Here is a 19,798-nt window from a genome sequence, read left to right as displayed (position 1 = left end):
TAAACAAAAATACTGAAATTCAGAAGTTGATTATTCATGCAATTGAACAGAATGTCACTGGGTGGGCAAGTCTAATTATTGCCAAATCAAATGAGAAAAGCCTGCAAAAATAAATTACTTGTTACAAAAGAAAAAATGTTTTCTTTCTTTCATCTTTTAAAACTTTGAAGCTTAAGAGAGGCTTTTGTTTTCTAATAGTCTTTGGTAAATCAGCTTTAACTCGAGCATCAATCTTCAATAGTATAAAATTATATTTCATATGGTGTACTTAAGAAAAAGTACTCAACAAATTCAATGAAATGTACAATAACTATGCTTTTTAATTTAAAGAAATAGGAATGAAAAGGATTGCATAATATCATCTTATTCAAACTTCCACATAATTGTATTACATTTGCTGAGAGATCAGTTCAAACAAAAGCAGTTGTACTTAGTTCCAAGATAATGAAATGTTTCAAAATGAAAATAAGCATTTGCTTAAGCCAAAGAATATATAAAAAAATTTCAAACCTTTTGTATAATTCATCAGTGGCATTGTCAAATATGCATCAAAAATAGGACAAAACCATTGTTAAAAGAAACCAATCAAAGACAAAATTCTGGCATTATGTTCCTATCTTTTGTTAGATTATACGTAGTTTAAAAGCCTCTATGAGAATGTGCAAGAAATTTTTGATGAACTAAATTAACTCAATTGCTATCATCAGCTAAAACTTTAGTTACATATTTGTTAAATAATTATTACACCAAATTTTTGCCATATTCCCTGGTTTTAAGGATTAGTTTAAGTTTGGTTTTCTTTTAATTAATATCCACAAACAAGTATGCATTTCGTACCAGTATCCGCAAAACTTGTGTTTACACATTATTCAGAAAGGTACTTTTTTTCAAAATTTTCAGTTTGAATGACTAATTTGTAATTTTTAAATAACTGAAAATACTTTAAGCACACAGATTCAGTGTCTTCATGTTTGTCTGCCAGTGTCATTCCAAAGGATCTGAGCTGACTGTGCTATACTGACTTCAAAGCCTTAATACTTTGTAAAATACAACAAAAAGATGCCATTTAATTCTGTTTCAAATAATTATTTATTTTTATGGAAGACAGACTATTTTTTTTTTTTTCAATATTACTAGATGGGTAAAACTTAACTAGCCAAACTTAATGAAGTTGTCTTTAACTTTTGGACAATTTTTTCGATACTTATGAAAAAAGTGTGTCTTAATATTAACATATGCCAGTCTCTATTAATATAAAAAAACAAAAGTTGCTCAACAATTCAAATACCATAGAATCTACTGGTTCATATATACATTTCAAATACCCTTTCAATCCAAAACTTTTTTCACAACTTTCCAACATTACATCCAACTTATTCAACTGATATCTAATCATACTATGCAATTTTTTCTACAAATAATGATAAGATACCACTTTCTGACAGGTCTCACTCTCCTCTCTACTGATTTGAAACCATCCCATCAAAGTAATAGTATCCACGTTAATAACAGCTTAAGTTGAAATAGGTCAATATTATGGAATATTGCTGACGAAGTATATGCTGTTGGATTAGAACGCCAACCATGAACTTTAATAAATAAAAAATACTACCTAAATATATTTAACAAAAACTGAATCGATCGATCCTACCCACACAACACCCACTCACTGACACGATGCATTTCAAAGTGTAGCAAAAGTTTCTCACAGTGTCTTCCTTAGTTATAACCGTACCTAACCACCAAATTATAACATATCTGATACATTAAGCTCACAAAAGAATGACTACTTTTTTAAAGTTTAAAAATAAAGATAAAGTAAAACAACTATTGTGTTTTATAACATACCTTTAGTTTAGTGCTTCCTGCTTGTTGCTGTTGCTTTATTTAGTTCAGAAATTCTGACCTGCCTCCAGTTCCAGGAAGTATTTATTCGTCATTGTCACATGACTAGTGACGTAGGCGTCAAAATGGTGGTGATTACAAGTTTACCTGAGCTGACCCAGTTTTATCTAAGTGGAATAAGAGCCAGTTTTCAACTTCAAGTGATTAAGTAACTTATTAAGTTTTAGGGTGGATGTTTGCTGAGTAGCAGCTTGATTCATTTCCTCAATCGGAAGAAAATGTTTTTCAAATGTGTGGTGTTTGTGTTAAACTGCGTGTTTGCAGGTAAGGACGTGATTCTGGCGGATTGATTCAAATCCAAAGATAGAACGGAATTATAATACTGGAAGGGGGGGGGGGGGGACTTAAGCAACGCGTGCTGGAATTCGATCCCTTTTTAAATCTAAACTGAGCGAATTGAAATCTAAATCCTGTCAACGTGATGATTTCTTTAATAGACAGCTTTAAATTCAAGAATATAAACTAAATAAATATTTTTTTTATAATTTAAATAGTCTTGATTAAGTTGATATCCATCAATCCTTTCTCATTTTGTTTGCCATTTTGTCACCAAATCAGTTAAATCATTTATTTAAATTTTGCTTATGTTTTAATTCAGTTGGATGGGCATCAGATAGTAGCTTAAGATTTTTGGCTGTGGGTGACTGGGGAGGTCTCCCCTCCAAGCCATACACCACACATATAGAGACTTCTGTAGCTCATGCCATGGGGAAGACAGCAGCCAAGTACCAAACCAAGTTTACCCTAGCACTGGGTGATAACTTTTACTTTGATGGTGTTAAAGATGTGGATGATACCAGATTCAAGGTACTAGCACATACATGTATATAAGTACTGTTATTGTATACTTAGCATGAATTTCATGCGTTAGCACTCCAGTATTGACGATTTTGAGCTGTATGTACACTGTACTAACTCAATTAAAATAAGGACTCAGAAAGTGTAAAATGAAAACTGGTTTCTGCACCAGCCGTGGTGCAGGAGTTTTCAAATCTTTATCTTTCCTGTCATCTCCTCAACTTGCACATTCCTGGAAAGCCAACCAGTTTTCCCATTGACAGAGCAAGATTCGTCTGCCTGTCTACCAGTAAGGTTTCTGTCAAATCATTTATAAGCTCTCGAGGAGAGAATGGCCGACCGCAACAAACAATCAGATTCCTCTGCAAGAAATCTGTTTGAAATCTTTCCCCACCAGAAAACAAACACAAATAATCACAGTGTTTATGCAACTACTATTCTTTACATTAGTAATAGTACAGTAGGTTGTTTTCTGGCAGGAAAAATATTACATCATTATCATTATTTGAAGAAGTCTGGTTTTATTTTTTCTGGGTGCTTAACAGTGGCTTAACTGTTAGTAATCAAGCAGATGAATCTTATTTTACTCATGGCTCTGTCAATAGCAAAACTGGTTGGCTTTACAGGAGTGCATGAGTTAAAAAGATGAGAGAGATGTAAGATAAAAATTTGAGAGCTCCCATGTAAACTGGTTTTTGATTTACACTTTTTGAGGCCTTTGGTTTCATGCATTAGCATAGTATACATATCAAAATTACCTATAGGATAAGATGAGATAAGATAAGATAAGACTTTATTAAGCCAATTTTAAAAATCGGAAATCATTTTCCATTTGGGACAAGTTTGATAATATACAGAGTAAAAGTAATACAATAGATAAATTAAGAATTTGTTTTTCAGGCCTACCCAACTACCAGACTCGGCAGCGAATGATCCAGAATTCACCGGTAAATCGGACCACACTACCCGATTTCGAGATGTGTGTTAGTACGCATTTCACAGTATCAGACGCGACACCGCTCTTGCCTAGTACGTGATGTGATAGTAACGATTCTCAGCGGGGTTGAAAAGTATTGCATCACCACTCAAAATTTGTTCAAGGTATGATACTGTGTAATGCGATCTGACACACACCTTGAAAACGGGTAGTGTGGTCTGATCTACCGGTGAATTCAGGATCATTCGGTGCCAAGTCTGGTAGTTGGGTAGGCCTGTTTTTGAGATCAAATTAAATGAAATTAAAGTGCTAAGGCATGAATTTTGAGCTAATGTATTCTGTACAATGCATTGGTTATGGCCTATTTTCTTTTAGCCACTTACATTTAAGTTCTATTTATATATAAATATCTAAGTCTAGATTCATACATATGTGCATATATAATTTTAAAGGCATAAAGCAGCATGTAAATTGTACTAAGTAAAGCAACAAAAACCTAGTTTTGCAACCTCAGCAAAATACCAACAGCCAAGCACTGTATATATTTGTTGCTTTAGATTTTTATGAATATTTGCCATGAAGTTAGATATGAGTAGATTACAGTTTACTTATCAAACTTGGCAAACATTGCACCTGTCATACTTTAGAGAAGGGCAATATTCATAGCTTAAGAAAATATGGACTCAAAATTTATATCATATAAAGGAAAACTTTTTTTTTTAATGACAAAACCATTGTAAAGTGAATGGAGCCTTTAAATCTCAGTTTGCACCTTTGTTAGCATGGTTTTATCATTGTCTCCTTGGGCATGGCCTTATTGTCTGAGTCCAAACTTGGCATCACATGAGCATATATGGCTAAAATATTGTTCATACAAAATTACTTTATCAAATGTCACAAGAATTGCAACTACGGTTACACACATACACATTTGAATTTCTAACAATACCTGTCCACTTATGGCCACTTGCTAAAGGTTAAAATCTTTATTTAGGATACATTTGAAAATGTTTACACTGACAAAGCCTTGCAGACACCATGGTTCCTTGTGGCAGGCAACCATGACCATAGGGGAAATGTTTCAGCACAGATTGAGTATTCCAATAAGTCAAAGAGATGGTAAGTGAGAGTGCTGCATAAAAGATGAATGCTTAACCTTAATAAAACGGTCATTTATGCAGGCTTTGTGTCTTTTTTACATGACATTTTTATGTATACTTGCAACAGTTTAGTGCAAATGTCCAGTTATCAAATACATTTATAATTTATAATAATTTATCATTTAATTGCAGGAATTTCCCAAACTATTACTATCCCCTTCATTTTACTATCCCTGGTTCTAATGCCACAGTGAGCATTTTGATGCTGGACACTATTCAGCTCTGTGGAAACACCATACATGACAAATTAGGGGACCAACCCCAGGGGCCAAAAGATATAGAGAAGGCCAACACACAGTGGCAGTGGCTTGAAAGCAGCCTTGAAAACAATAAGTAATAATCACATTTTTTATAAGAATTTTTTAATGGTGCAGCATTTTATGGGAACATGCATAAATATCAAAAATACATAAATGGCAGTTTTAGATGGAAAGTTTCAGCAATTGGCCTTCAGTTTGTTTTGAATATAAGAAAGAGAGAGATTACAAAAATGTATTTAATAATTGCTTGTTTTATTTTTTGTAGTGCCAGTTTCATCATAGTTGCTGGGCATTACCCTGTGATATCTATTGCTGAACATGGTCCAACATCATGTCTAGTAGAGACCTTGATGCCAATGTTGTACAAGTACAAAGTGACCTCTTTCTTTTCTGGGCATGATCATAATCTACAGGTATGGATTTAAACAATTAACACTTCCTCAGGTGGAAACTTTATGAACAATGTTTTCGGTTTTTATCATTTGAAGCCATTTGAGATTGGTAAATTGTCTTTTACTGGAACGACAATGTCTGCCTAGAAAACAAATTGAGCTGATGTGACTGCTGATGATTCAATCTATCAAGTACCCTAGTATGTGCCAAGTCTTCTGTGCCTGTTTTGCCGGGGCTCAGTCACTACCCTGGGGAATAGTATTCAGTTCCATTGTGGCAACATCCCAAAACTAGACATTGTTATACCACTTCTAGATAAAATTTGAAGTAGTTTCCTTTTTGCACTTCCTTGTCATGTTATATGTATCAGTGTTGGATTAGCCTTTTTTTTAACACCTCTCACATGATGGGGAGAAAAGAATGATTTCAGTTTGATTAAGTTTGCCACTATTAGTTGTGTGGTTAGAGTGTCCATTGTGTGAACTACTTTGTCAAACCAATTTCCATTCTTTTTTATATGTGAATAGCACTCTTATGTAATGTTTACATAGTTACATTTTCTTCTTAATTTTCAATTACAGATATTTATATAAATGTCCATTTCAGCATCTACAGGTCAACCAGTCAAATGTGTCTGTGGATTATTTTGTCATTGGATCAGGTAACTTTGTGGATCCCTCCACGGCGCATGTCAGCAAAGTTCCCAGTGGCTCTCTGAAATACCACTGGGCTAATATATTGAAACCTGGAGGATTTGCATACATTGAAGCAACCCCTCAAACCATGACCCTCTCATTTATTCAAGGGGATGGTACATACTTATACAGTCACTCCATGAAACCAAGAAAGTAAACTTACAAGGAAATCCATTGCAAATATTATTGTATTCCAAATATTATTGTATCCTTTTATAAAATCCTTTAAAAAATTTACTGATGAGTGCCAATATAGAACAGTATCCTTAAAACATATCTCCTTGCTTTTAAGAAGCAAGTTTACAATCAGTCTATTGTGATATCCTTCCCCTACATCGAATGCCACTTGAGATTAACAGCTAGTTAATTGTCAGCAATCCTTATCCTAACTGGACTTTGTTACAGTTTCTCTTGACATACATACTGTAAAAAATGTTTATTAACATAAATGAAAATTTTAAGTTCAAAATATCAGCACCAATACATTAAATATGTTTATTTTCATATGATAAGAACTAGTCAGCCTATTTTTATTTCTATACATAATGATTGTATTATTCGATTAATTTTATAAGGAGATTTAATTGCTGAATTACTCATAAGCATCAATAATATTAATGTGCCTATTACTAAAAGTGTTTTGAATATTTTTTTCTGTGATGTCCCATTAAGAAATAACAAATATAGTGGTGAAAATAAAATATGATTTTTGCAACTTCTTTTATCTGCTTTGCTTATTTACATAAATTAAGTATTGGTGTTTAAAAAAATCATAAAAATGTGCAAATACTTGAAATTAAGTATGGTGGATGGTGGTCTCTCTCTCTCTCTGGATTGTAAGTAATATCAGTTTTTCCACTGAAATATCTTTCTCATTGACTGAGAAATTATTTTTAAAGCATGAAATCAATCTACAAGTACAATCGGCATATCACTTCACAACACCAGGGCCCAGTTTCATCAAGGCTGGATAGCATTGTCCGGTGGTTAAAAATGGCTGCCGTCCTCTGTCTTAAAATATAATAAAAGTATATTTTAATAATATTTTTTTATATTTATATTAATTATTTTACAAATTATTTTGAGTTACATCTTTAACATCTTGAACTTGCTTTTACTTGGTTGTAAATGTATGTTCCTTCTATACTTGAACAGTTTCAGTCAAAACATGCAATGATTTGATCAAAGTAACACATGTAGATTTTCAAATTATCACTTTTAGGCAGGCATTTGATTGTGCCAATTTTCCCACACTTTTACTATCCCCTTCAATTTATTATCCCTGGCTCCCAAGCCACAGTGAGCATCTTGATACTGGACACTATTCAGCTCTGTGGAAACACCAAGCATGACTTTGCAGGGGACCAACCTCAAGGGCCAGCAGATATTAAAGTAGCAAATGCCTAATGGAATTGGCTTGAGGAAAATCTCATAAACAACAAGTAATCGTTTCTTTCATATCATTAATAGTACAAAAGAGCTTCAATATTTCAGGGGCAATAGGGGCTTTGCCTTTGCAGCATGCATGAACAGCAGTCAATCTACCCCACCTGGGCCTTTTGTTTTTGCCAACTGTTCATTTGTCAGTGAAGTGCTCGTTTAATTAAGACTACAGACTGATATCTACTAATACTACCAGTGGCCTCATTAGTAACACTCCCACAATTCATAGTTTTGTAGTGATTTGGAGGGGAGGGAGGGGAGAAAACACCTGGGATTCGACTGGGATTTGAACCCGGGACTCTTGCAAACCATGCAACTGATCTCCCAACTGAGCTACCAGGCCAATCCAGGCCAGCCACTACCCCTGCGGAAATCTTATTTAACACTCACTTAGGGTTCTCAATCAAACAATGTTTTTTTTTTTTTTTTTTAATGAAAAATGTCCTTTATCTATTCTAGGACATTCTGAAGGACTTCCCAAAAACATTTCTCAAAATGTTACTTTCATTACAGAACAACATTAGTACTGTGAAGAAATACACCAAATTTTCTAGAATAGATTGAAAACCGTAAGTGAACGTTAAATGAGACAAATTTTCGCAGGGGTACATTTCTCCCACAAGTGCCAAAAGACATGAGTCCAACAGCCCTGCCACATTTGTGGCAATTTTGGGGGAGATAACACCTTGTTTGACCGAGATTAGAAACCGGGACCCTCACAAACTGTGTGACGGCTCTCCCAACTGAGCTACCGAGCCCAGGCCAAACCCAGCCAGCCACTACAGTTTTCTGTCTGTGCGTACATTCCCTGTAGCTCATGCCATGGCAGCCAAGTACCAAATCAAGTTTACACTAGCACTGGGTGATAACTTTTACTTTGATGGTGTTAAAGATGTGGATGATACCAGATGCAAGGTACTAGTGCGTGGACGATAAAAAAAAGAAAAAAAAAATGAGAAAGATTGTTATTTTGACTGGCAATTTGTTATAAATATCTCATTGAAATTGAATAAAGACACCTTTTGATTTGGAACTGAAGACTGCAGTTGAGTTCTTCATTGACACCGACATTGCTTGATAACTGGTGGAGGACATGAGCAAATTTATCAAATTTATAACAAATTAAAAAATAAGAATCTTTCACCTGTATCTTTTTCACTTTCGCCTGAGAAACTCTGGACGGAAACTCTCACACGCACTGTTGCCGACCCATGCGGCAAAATAAATTGAAAAGTAAAACAAGTGTATTTAAATAATAACTGTTATTATTATTATTTGTTGTTGTTGTAATTACGATATTTATCAGTATTTATCATTGTTTGTTTCATTTAGAGAACAGTAGTGTATAAGTTTTGAGATTATTTCCAGTGACCCAATGTTAAGGGTCAATTAATTTTGAGAGTAGTGAGCAGACCATACTAGGGTGTAGTTCACTCGTGATTTAGCAGCCGATGCGCATGGGGGTTAGCCCATCGTATGATTTTGTCACAGATACGCATGGGGGTTAGCCCGTCGTATATGTATACATTTTATTTATTTATTTTTATTTCAACAACAGGATTATCTCCAAGTTATGTAGCTGCAAATTGAGTAAGTTATTGTTATTTAATTATTTATTTATTTGTTCATTATAGTATCATAAATTATGTGTTTACTTTGTTCATATTCACCATTAATTGTACTCCATTGTTAGTATTATCATTTTTATTTTTTATTCATTACATTTATTTCATTATTTTTAGTTTCACCATTTGTCTTATGTATGATGTGATGATGTGAAATAAAGGCTACTGAGATATGAATCCTGAGTTGTTCAACACGCACCTAATGAAGTGCCAACACATCTTTTACTTTTGACTTCATTCAAGTATGTGGGAACAAAACGCTTCCACAGTGACTCACTTTTGAACCAAATAAACTTTATCATACATGTATACTTATCATGAATTTCATGTATCACTACTCCTATTGACGATTTTGAGCTGTATGTATACGCTGTCCTATCACATTTGATCAAAGGCCTCAAAGTGTGTAGAATGAAAACCATTTTTTGAATCAGCTGTCCAAAGGAGTGCTAAGGCATGAATTTCTTGCTAATGTATACTGTACAATGCATTGGTTTTGGCCTATTTTTCTTTTAGCTAATTACATATAAGTTGTATTTATATTAAAGTCTAGATTCATACATATATATAATTCTCAATGCATAATGCATTGTGTAGATTTTACTGAATAACACAAGAAATCTAGTTTTGCAACCTCAGCAAAATACCATGAGCCTAATACTGTATTATTTCTTGCTTCAGATTTTTATGAATACTTGCTATGAAGTTAGATATGAGCTAGTAGATAACAGTTTACTTATCAAACTTGGCAAACATTGCACCTGTCATACTTTAGAGAAGGTCAATGTTACTAGCTTAAGTAAATATGGACTCAAAATTTATGTCATATAAAGGAAAACATTTTTTAAATGACAAAACCATTGTAAAGTGAATGGAGCCTTTAAATCTCAGTTTGCACCTTCATGGTTTTATCATTGTCTCCATATGCATGACCTTATTGCCTGAGTCCAAAGTTGGCATCAAATGAGTATATATGGCTAGAATATCACTCAAACAAAATTACTTTATAATTATCAAATGTCACAAGAATTGCAACTACAGTTACACACATACACTTTTGAATTTCTAACAATACCTATCCAGGCTGCTTATGGCCACTTGCTAAAGGTTAAAATCTTTTTTAGGATACATTTGAAAATGTTTACACTGACAAAGCCTTGCAGACACCATGGTTCCATGTGGCAGGCAACCATGACCATAGGTGAAATGTTTCAGCACAGATTGAGTATTCCAAAAAGTCAGAGAGAGATGGTAAGTTAGAGTGCTACACAAAAGATGTATGCTTAACTTTAATAAAACAGTCATTTATGTAGGCTTTGATATTATTTATTTAAGATCTTGTCTATTTTAACTAGCACATTTAAGATGTACAAGTTTTACATGTCATTTGGTCAATTTCAACAGATCACAAGGTCATATTAGTAAGTTTGTGTCTTTTTTAGGTGAAACTTTTGTGTATTCTTGCAACAAAGTTCAGTACAAATATCCAATTATCAAATACATATATAATTTATAATAATTTATTATTTTAATTGCAGGATTTTCCCAAACTATTACTATCCCATTCATTTTACTATCCCTGGTTCTAATGCCACAGTGAGCATTTTGTTGCTAGACACTATATTCAGCTCTGTGGAAACACCAAGGATGACAAATTAGGGGACCTACATGTACCCCAGCAAACACGCAATGGCAGTGGCTTGAAAACAATGAGTAATAGTCACACTTTTTAATAACAATTTTTAATAGATATAAATGGGGACACACATTAATAATAATAATGCATGAATGGCAGTTTAAGACCCCATTCCCAGAGATTAGATTGTTCCAACTAGATCGACCTAACTCACTGGGGGTTCACGCTAAATAGCTGTCAGCTGAGCGGGCAAGAAAGTTAATTACCCCCTTACAGCTTGTAGTAGGTGGGACAGATATTTAGGCCGGATTATCTGACAGTAATCTAGTGAGACTCCCCATGGGGATAGATTGATCTAAAAACCATGGGAATGCACCCTTAGATGGAACCTTTCAGTAATTGGCCTTCAAAATGTTTTGAATGTGAGAGAGAGGGAGATGACCAAAATGTATTTAATAACCGTTTGTTTTACTTTTTGTAGTGCCAGTTTCATCTTGGTTGCTGGGCATTTCCCTGTGATATCTGTTGCTGAACACGGTCCAACATCATGTTTCTTAGAGACCTTGATGCCAATGTTGTATAAGTACAAAGTGACCTCTTTCTTTTCTGGGCATGATCATAATCTACAGGTATGGATTTATACAATCAACACTTCCTTAATTGGAAACTCTATGAACAATGTTCTTGGTTTTTATCATTTGAAGCCATTTGAGATTGGTAAATTTTCTTTTACTAGAACGACAATGTCTGCCTAGAAAACAAATTGAGCTGATGTGACTGCTGATGATTCAATCTATCAAGTACCCTAGTATGTGCCAAGTCTTCTGTGCCTGTTTTGCCGGGGCTCAGTCACTACCAAAGGTCCTGGGGAATAGTATTCAGTTCCATTGTGGCAACATCCCAAAACTAGACGTTGCTAAACCACTTCTAGATAAAATTTGAAGTAGTTTCCTTTTTGCACTACCTTGTCATGTTACATGTACAGTGTATCAGTGTTTCATTTGCCTTTTTTTTTTCATACTTCTCACATGATGGTGTGAGAGCATAAGTTGTATGGTTAGGTTTTTTATTGTTAGTATTATTTTGTCAAACCATTGCACTCTTTGTTATACGTGAATTGCATAATAATGAAAAATGGCTACATTTTCTTCTTAATTTTCAATTACACAAGTTTCATATTTGTATAAATTTCATCATCTACAGGCCAAACAGTCAGATGTGTCTGTGGATTATTTTGTCATTGGATCAGGTAACTTTGTGGATCCCTCCATGGCACATGCCAGCAAAGTTCCCAGTGGCTCTCTGAAATACCACTGGGCTGATAAATTAAAGTCAGGAGGACTTGCATACAATGAAGCAACAACTCAAACCATGACCCTCTCTTTTATTCAAGGGGATGGCACATACTTATACAGTCACTCCATGAAACCAAGAAAGTAAACTTACAATGAATTGCATTGCAAATTTTGTATCCTTTTTAAAATCCTTTAAAAAACTTATTGATGAGTGCCGTATGGAACAAAATCCTTGAAACATATCTCCTTGCTTTTAAGAAGCAAGTTACCAATTTGATATCAGTCTATTGTGATATTCTTCTCCTACATCGAATGATATTAACAGCTAGTTAATTGTCAGCGGTCCTTATCCTAACTTGACTTTGTTACAGTTTCTCTTGACATACTTGCTTTTTGAAAATGTTTAATGACATAAGGATATGATAACAACTAGCCAGCCAATAATATTAATTTTCCTCTTACTAAAAGTGTTTTGAATATTTTTTCTGTTACATTCCATTTTTTCTGTTACATTCCAGAAACAACATGTAGAGGTGAAAATAAAATATGATTTTTGCTACTTATTTTATTTGCTTTGCTCATTTGCATAAATTAACATTAAAATGTTTTTCAAAAATCATTAAAAATGTGCTAATTATTTAAATATAAGTACAGTGGATGGTGGTCTTTCCACTCTGAATTGTAAGAAAGAAGTAATATCAGTTTTTCCACTGAAATGTCTTCCTCATTGACTTAGAAATTAAAGCATGTAATCATTCTAGAAGGACAATCAGCATATCACTTCAAAAAACCAGTTGTTGAAGAGGTGATATTTGAAATCATTTTTCTTGTATCAGAGAAATATCTGTCATAGTTCAGGCAAGATAAACGGAGGCAATAACAGATGGAGTAACTGTCTTTGCTCAGCAATGAACAGTTCCAAAAATATGTTTCAAATGGTTGGGGGCATTCATAGACTGTCATTACGATTATGGAGGGTTTTTGTAATATCAGCCATGGTTTTTGCACTTCAAGATAAGTTTGTGGTCTGGCAAAACATTTGCACACTAGATTTCTATGAATTAAAATATAGTCACATTTGAAATCTTTACAATATTATCTGATCTGGCAAATTCTCAACTCAGAATATGACCAGTGTGTCTGCCGACAAGCATTACAGGCTATGATGTTGAAGCTTGATAATAGAGTTGCAGCTAACACACATGGTCAAATATTTTAACATCTTATCAGCCTCAAAAATGGCACATTTTCAGGGCTCAGATTGTGTTAAATGGACAACATTAACAGCTAAGCTATTTTCAGCTTTAGTTCATTATTTTAGGCATATCATGTATGATTAACAACCTGTGTCACATACTTGGTATTCTGAACAATTGTTTGTCAGCAAAACATCAGGCTATATTGGTAAATGATATCCAGTTATATCTATAGTGTAATGTTAGGTTTGCTGATCAACCCATAAGGAGGGTTTATGTTGGCAGTATATAAAGCATGCATTTTGATAAACACACAATACCAGCTGCATACTCATTCAGCAACACTAGAAGAAAAAATAATGGCAATTGCTGGAGTATTGCTGGCATTGTGCTGCATGATCTCAGGTAAGAATTTAAATGAAAGGCACGTTAATGAAAGTTGTCTTCACCTTGTTATTATAAGCCACTTAACGTTTTTTTTTCATGTGGAATGTTTCATGTATGTCTCAGATATGTTATCTAATTTTTTTCTCAGTTGGATGGGCATCAGGTAGTAGCTTAAGATTTTTGGCTGTGGGTGACTGGGGTGGTCTCCCCTCCAAGCCATACACCACACATATAGAGACCTCTGTAGCTCATGCCATGGGGCAGACAGCAGCCAAGTACCAAACCAAGTTTACACTAGCACTGGGTGATAACTTTTACTATGATGGTGTTAAACATGTGGATGATGCTAGATTTCATGTATGTCTCTATGATTGTTCCACTTTGTTTTACCCTTAGACTATCTAATGTTTGTGCAGATTATTTGTATCCAAATGTAATTTTGAAAAGCAGCATTTAATAGAACTATCATATTTATAGATTTGTTATTTTCTAGCAGTAGGTCAAAAATGTAAACATGCAAGAATTTTAATTCTTAGTTGGTAAGACTGATTTTAAGGTTGATTGTCATATATCATTTCAGTCAGTGGCCAATATTGATAATTTTCTGGCAAAATGACATAAAAGTAATTCACAGTTTGTCATTTCACATGCTGGTTTCATTTTGTTATGCAATTGTTTAGCACTGCTGACATAAAATTTCAGGAAACATTTGAAAATGTATACACTGACAAAGCTCTGCAGACACCATGGTACATAGTGGCAGGCAATCATGATCATAGGGGAAATGTTGATGCAGAAATTGAGTATTCCAAAAAGTCACACAGATGGTAAGTGACCAGATTTGTGCATGTAGCCTTTTTTAAGGAATATGTATTTGAACAAATGCATGTCTACTTATAGGCATTTCCACTGATTAACATCTAAACATTTTTTCTATCAGTTATCAAATTTTTGTCTTAAAATATTATAAAAACATAATAATAACATTATAATAATATTTTTATTATATTATATTAATTATTTCACAAGTTATTTTAAGTTACATGTTTAACATCTTGGGTTTGCTCCAACTTGGTTGTAAATGTATGTTCCTTCTACCCAGCGGGCAAATCAACATTGAATCAATGTTGAATCAACGTTGATGGTCAACGTTGAAACTATGTTGATATGACGTTGACTATGAAAGTTGACTCAACGTTGAACCATCAAGGTTGAATCAACCTTGAGGTATCAATGTTGAATCAACGTTGACCGTCAACGTTGAAACTATGTTGATATGACGTTGACTATGAAAGTTGACTCAACGTTGAACCATCAAGGTTGAATCAACCTTGAGGTATCAATGTTGAATCAACGTTGACCGTCAACGTTGAAACTATGTTGATATGACGTTGACTATGAAAGTTGACTCAACGTTGAACCATCAAGGTTGAATCAACCTTGAGGTATCAATGTTGAATCAACGTTGACGGTCAACGTTGAAACTATGTTGATATGACATTGACTATGAAAGTTGAATCAACGTTGAACCATCAAGGTTGAATCAACCTTGAACCATCAAGGTTGAAACAACCTTGAGGTATCAATGTTGCATCAACATTGATACCTCAATGTTGAATCAATGTTGAAATAAAGTTGAATTTGAAAATTGAATTAACGTTGATATATCAATTAGGCTATCAGGATATTTGATTGAAATTTGCCTGATGGCTGAAGGTGTTCTCCAAGATATCAAGCATTTCTTGAAATAAAAAGACTCAGATCTAAAAAGGGGGGGAAATTAGGAAAATTACCTACAAAAAAGGTAATTTCGGAAGAAAAGGGGGGGGGGTCCAGACCCCGGGACCGGCCCCTGTATCCACCTATGGGTCGTCAGATTCTTTTTAAACTTTCCAGTTTGATGCTCAGTGTTACGGACCAAAACAGCCCGAACATAAAAAAAACACAAACAACAACTAACTTAACTATGAATATAATATATTACAAACAATGAACATACACTACATAAACTAACTACATGTAATACTATCATGTTGCATAAACTTTAACATTTGTCAAATACAGTTAAATTTTAACAGATTCGTAGACAGTTAAGTTTTGAAGACGCAATGTCACAGTTTTACGAGTCCTTTTCTGTTAAACGTTCCTCCTGATAGTGTGGGGTTTTGAAGACGCAATGTCACGGTTTTCCATGTCCTTATCTGTTGAACGATCCTCCTGATAGTGTGGGGTTTTGAAGACGCAATGTCACCGTTTTCCTTGTCCTTATCTGTTGAACGATCCTCCTGATAGTGTTGCCTCACAAAGTACTGTTAATAAAGTACAGTTTTTGTACTGATAAAGTGTTACACACTGTCCACACTCGCGTGTTGCATCAGTTCATGTTATCCAGAGTCTCGCACTTAATAACAGTCCCGCACTTCATTTACATTATACAAGTATGCAGGCACATACGGTAATTACTCATAAAAATTAAACAACAAATTAGCTTTATTAAAATAATTATAACGTCACATCAGGTAGTTAAGATAATTTTAAGAATACAAAAACAAAGGGTCACCAGTCTAATTTTTTTTCTCACAGCTAACTTAAACTTCCAGAAAAACAGGCATTTTTGGCTTTTTCTAAGCCGTTTCTTCAACCTTGAGTAAAATTTTGTCAATTTGCCATAAAGTAAGGCTGGTGACCCTATGTTTTTTTCTTTTTCTTAATGATAACCTGTGGAAAGTTAAAAAAAAAACTGACGACCGCTTTTTTCACAAAATTAATTTTAATGAAAAAGGGGTAAAACAAACGTTTTATGAGGGGTAATTACCCCTATGCATACCTCTCTAGTGAGATAATCATTTAAAACTATTATCAAGGTTATGATTAAGGTTATAAAGTTAAGGTTGACCCAATGTTGAGATCCAGTTGATATGTCAACATTGACAAAGGGTTTACAAACACAGGTTGATTCAATGTTGAAATCCTGTTGATCTATCAACATTGAAAACTGATTGACAAGAAAAGGTTGATTCAATGTTGAAATCCTGTTGATCTATCAACATTGAAAATTGATTGACAAAGAAAGGTAAAATCAATGTTGAGACCCTGTTGATCTATCAACATTGACAATTGGTTGACAAGAAAAGGTTGATTCAATGTTGGAATCCTGTTGATCTATCAACATTGAAAATTGATTGACAAATAAAGGTAAAATCAATGTTGAGACCCTGTTGATCTATCAACATTGACAATTGGTTGACAAGAAAAGGTTGATTCAATGTTGAAATTCTGTTGATCTATCAACATTGAAAATTGATTGACAAAGAAAGGTTAAATCAATGTTGAGATCTTGTTGATCTATCAATATTGATGGATCAACATCATCTCAACCTATCCTCAATGTTGAATCAACGTTGAGTGCCCGCTGGGTATACTTGAACAGTTTCAGTCAAAACATGCAATGATTTGATCAAAGTAACACATGTGGATTTTCAAATTATCACTTTCAGGCAGGCATTTGATTGTTCCAATTTTATTTGCAGGAATTTCCCTCACTATTACTACCCCCTTCAATTTTCTATCCCTGGCTCCCAAGCCACAGTGAGCATCTTGATGCTGGACACTATTCAGCTCTGTGGAAACACCAAGCATGACCTTGCAGGGGACCAACCCCAAGGGCCTGCAGATATTAAAGTGGCAAATGCCCAATGGGATTGGCTTGAGGAAAATCTCAAAAACAACAAGTAATCATTTCTTTTATATCATTAGTAGTACAAAAGAGTTTCAATTTTTTGATATAAGGCAATTAGTCTCACGGGCAAATTTATGTGACATATACATTTTTTTTTTTTTTTTTTTTTTTGAGAGGGCAACAATGAAAAAAATGTAAGTCTGTGGCTATAATTCTATTAGAAATCATTTTGTTGGTGCATTTTATAAACTGGTTGGGAGAGAGAGAATTGATAGAAAATCTTGTATTGAATTTCTCATTTTGTTGTACCTTTTCTAGGGCCAGCTACATTATAGTTGCTGGTCATTACCCTGTGATATCAATTGCTGAACATGGACCAACTAAATGTTTGACACAGAAACTGATGCCCATGTTGTACAAGTACAAAGTGACAGCTTTCTTTTCTGGACATGATCACAATCTGCAGGTATACATATAAATTTAATGTTATCATATAAGCAACATAATCATACATGGGAATGATATGAATAATATACTCAAATTCTTTATACTTACTTTGTTTAGCAATTTCATAATGGACTGGCTGTCTGTAGCTATAGGAAAAATAGTTTACACATTCCATGGTCAGTGTAAAATGGTTATTTTGTTATGTCATTGTATTTTGGGAGATATACACATTTCTAGTACAGTTAATGTTATTTTTTATGAAAATGTCAATTTCAGCATCTGCAGCATACCCAATCAGGCGTGCCTGTAGATTATTTTGTGATTGGATCTGGAAACTTCGTTGTCACCTCCACAGCACACCACAGTGCAGTGCCCAGTGGCTCTCTGAAATACCATGGGGCAGACAAACATAATGGCGGATTTGCTTACATTGAAGCAACCCCTCAAGCCATGACCCTCTCTTTTATAAGTGGAAGTGGTGCACATTTGTACAGTCACTCCATGAAACCAAGAAAGTAAATCTGTACTGGATGGCATTACAAATATTGCAAAAAATGTTTATTAATTTCCTATGACTGTAGTTGGAGAGTGATGATATTTTTTTCTTTGGAACAATATCCTAGACACTTTTCTTCTCTCTTCTGTTTTAAAACAATGATGTTATTTGATTTTATAACATTGTGGTGCCTTTCCATTTTCACAACTGAATAAAAGATTCTAAAATTTGATGTATGTTTTGCTTGTTTGTTTTCTGTCTGTAGTTGTTAGCTTTGTTTGATTAAGAAGTTCTAATACTGGGGTAGTTTCCAGGTCTGTAGCCAGCAATTTCAAAGTTTTTTTAAAAGAAAATGCCCTTGAGAGGAGCACACCTTGTTTAGCCAAAATGTCAGTTTGTTCAGAACTCATTGCCCCTGGTCTCATCAAAAACTATATATATTAGTGCAAAGAAATGTCATGACATACATATATCCAAGAAATCAGGCACCATGTTACTCTCTACTCAAGGCTTAGCTGACATTATTATGTACTCCAAATCAGAAGTCTGTTACCTGGTACAGCGTACACTATATTTTCACCCTTTCTAGTATCACAGAGATATCCTACTTTGTAATATGGGTGTGATAGTCCTAGGGGTTAACTGGTCTGAGGGTTCATTGGTTAAAAAAGAAAAATCATAACATTGTCATCTGTTTTTAAATAAAATGGTTTGTTGGTCATTCAGTTGGTCATTGTGAACATTCAGACCAATTTCAGACCTTCAGAAAAATGAACCTTTGGACTATTCTCTTGCACCTCGTATATAATTTCAAAAGCAACCAAAAGCATGGATTTTTATAATCACTGATTTGTTTAATAACAATTCATTATCAGTGAAATGTTAAATTTTAGAAACAGTCAATGACAAACTCACCATACCAATCCAAATTTTATGTTATGTTATAATGCTTTACTTGACAGGCTCATGATAACCATACCAACCAGTTTGCTTAATAGAATCAGGGAATTATATCGTAGACTACGATATAATTCCCTGATAAAATCAAAGCTAGTTCTTGTACTTGAAGCTGAGCTTGTATTTTGTGTAATCCTCAATAAGCATTCCAAGTCCTGCCAACCTTTGTGTCTATTTCATTTTTGTCAAGATATTAATACTGTCCATGAAACTTTTTATGTGCACTCAGCCCAGTCTGAAACCCCTGCTGGCCACCCTTTGATCATTTCTACAAGCACAGCAAGTACTAAAGACAAAGAATACAGATTCAAAAACCCATTGACGAAAACAGATGAGTCTCATGGTTTGAGTATAAAGAAAAAGCAAAGTGAAAAGTATGATAAGCTCCCTTCCTGACCAGAGCATAGGCAAATCTTATCTCATCCTCTCAGAGTAGATTTTATATACCCTCTACCAGGGCCACAGTTATTATTGTGGACATTTTTGGCA

At 34.3% G+C, this 19,798-nt stretch overlaps 5 protein-coding genes across 17 annotated transcripts in view; 3 read left to right on the top strand and 2 right to left on the bottom strand.

Moving 5' to 3' along the window:
* LOC106151265 (uncharacterized) overlaps positions 1-1,977 on the bottom strand; it is a 32,978-nt gene extending 31,001 nt beyond the window's left edge. For 7 of the 8 annotated variants that reach the window (XM_087000839.1, XM_087000846.1, XM_087000845.1 and 4 more), the window contains exon 1: positions 1,849-1,977. The gene's annotated coding sequence lies outside the window, so the exon portion shown is untranslated. The remainder of the gene's footprint in view (positions 1-1,848) is intronic. The other variant, XM_087000840.1, reaches the window with a different exon arrangement.
* An 18-nt stretch (positions 1,978-1,995) lies between these two features.
* Positions 1,996-6,863, top strand: LOC106151267 (tartrate-resistant acid phosphatase type 5). The gene is made up of 6 exons (XM_013524434.2): positions 1,996-2,169; positions 2,504-2,712; positions 4,635-4,759; positions 4,933-5,133; positions 5,326-5,473; positions 6,060-6,863. Exons 1-6 carry the CDS (start codon positions 2,124-2,126, stop codon positions 6,303-6,305), a joined length of 975 nt encoding a protein of 324 aa, XP_013379888.1. The 5' UTR covers positions 1,996-2,123; the 3' UTR covers positions 6,306-6,863.
* Positions 6,724-19,798, bottom strand: part of LOC106151269 (SET domain-containing protein 9) — a 21,193-nt gene continuing 8,118 nt past the window's right edge. For all 3 annotated transcript variants that reach the window (XM_087000856.1, XM_087000854.1, XM_087000855.1), the window contains exon 8: positions 6,724-7,159. The gene's annotated coding sequence lies outside the window, so the exon portion shown is untranslated. The remainder of the gene's footprint in view (positions 7,160-19,798) is intronic.
* LOC147764411 (tartrate-resistant acid phosphatase type 5-like) lies at positions 8,414-12,292 on the top strand. The gene is made up of 4 exons (XM_087012142.1): positions 8,414-8,506; positions 10,341-10,417; positions 11,334-11,481; positions 12,056-12,292. The coding sequence occupies exons 1-4, from the start codon at positions 8,414-8,416 to the stop codon at positions 12,290-12,292; spliced, it is 555 nt and encodes a 184-aa protein (XP_086868268.1).
* On the top strand, positions 8,557-18,584 carry LOC106151266 (tartrate-resistant acid phosphatase type 5). 4 transcript variants are annotated; one of them, XM_087000850.1, is made up of 10 exons: positions 8,557-9,181; positions 9,334-9,458; positions 10,341-10,467; positions 10,755-10,929; positions 11,334-11,481; positions 13,879-14,087; positions 14,433-14,557; positions 17,261-17,461; positions 17,728-17,875; positions 18,133-18,584. In XM_087000850.1, exons 6-10 carry the CDS (start codon positions 13,986-13,988, stop codon positions 18,373-18,375), a joined length of 819 nt encoding a protein of 272 aa, XP_086856976.1. In that variant the 5' UTR covers positions 8,557-9,181; positions 9,334-9,458; positions 10,341-10,467; positions 10,755-10,929; positions 11,334-11,481; positions 13,879-13,985; the 3' UTR covers positions 18,376-18,584. The 4 variants fall into 4 exon arrangements, with proteins under 4 accessions (XP_086856976.1, XP_086856977.1, XP_086856978.1 ...); XM_087000851.1 differs by lacking the exons at positions 10,755-10,929; positions 11,334-11,481; XM_087000852.1 differs by lacking the exons at positions 9,334-9,458; positions 10,755-10,929; positions 11,334-11,481.

Source organism: Lingula anatina, chromosome 1 (assembly GCF_051362555.1).
Source record: "Lingula anatina isolate TDL-2025a chromosome 1, LinAna3.0, whole genome shotgun sequence".
Taxonomy (NCBI): domain Eukaryota; kingdom Metazoa; phylum Brachiopoda; class Lingulata; order Lingulida; family Lingulidae; genus Lingula; species Lingula anatina.
Note: the sequence above shows the minus strand (reverse complement) of the source record. Positions and strands in the feature narration are given on the sequence as shown.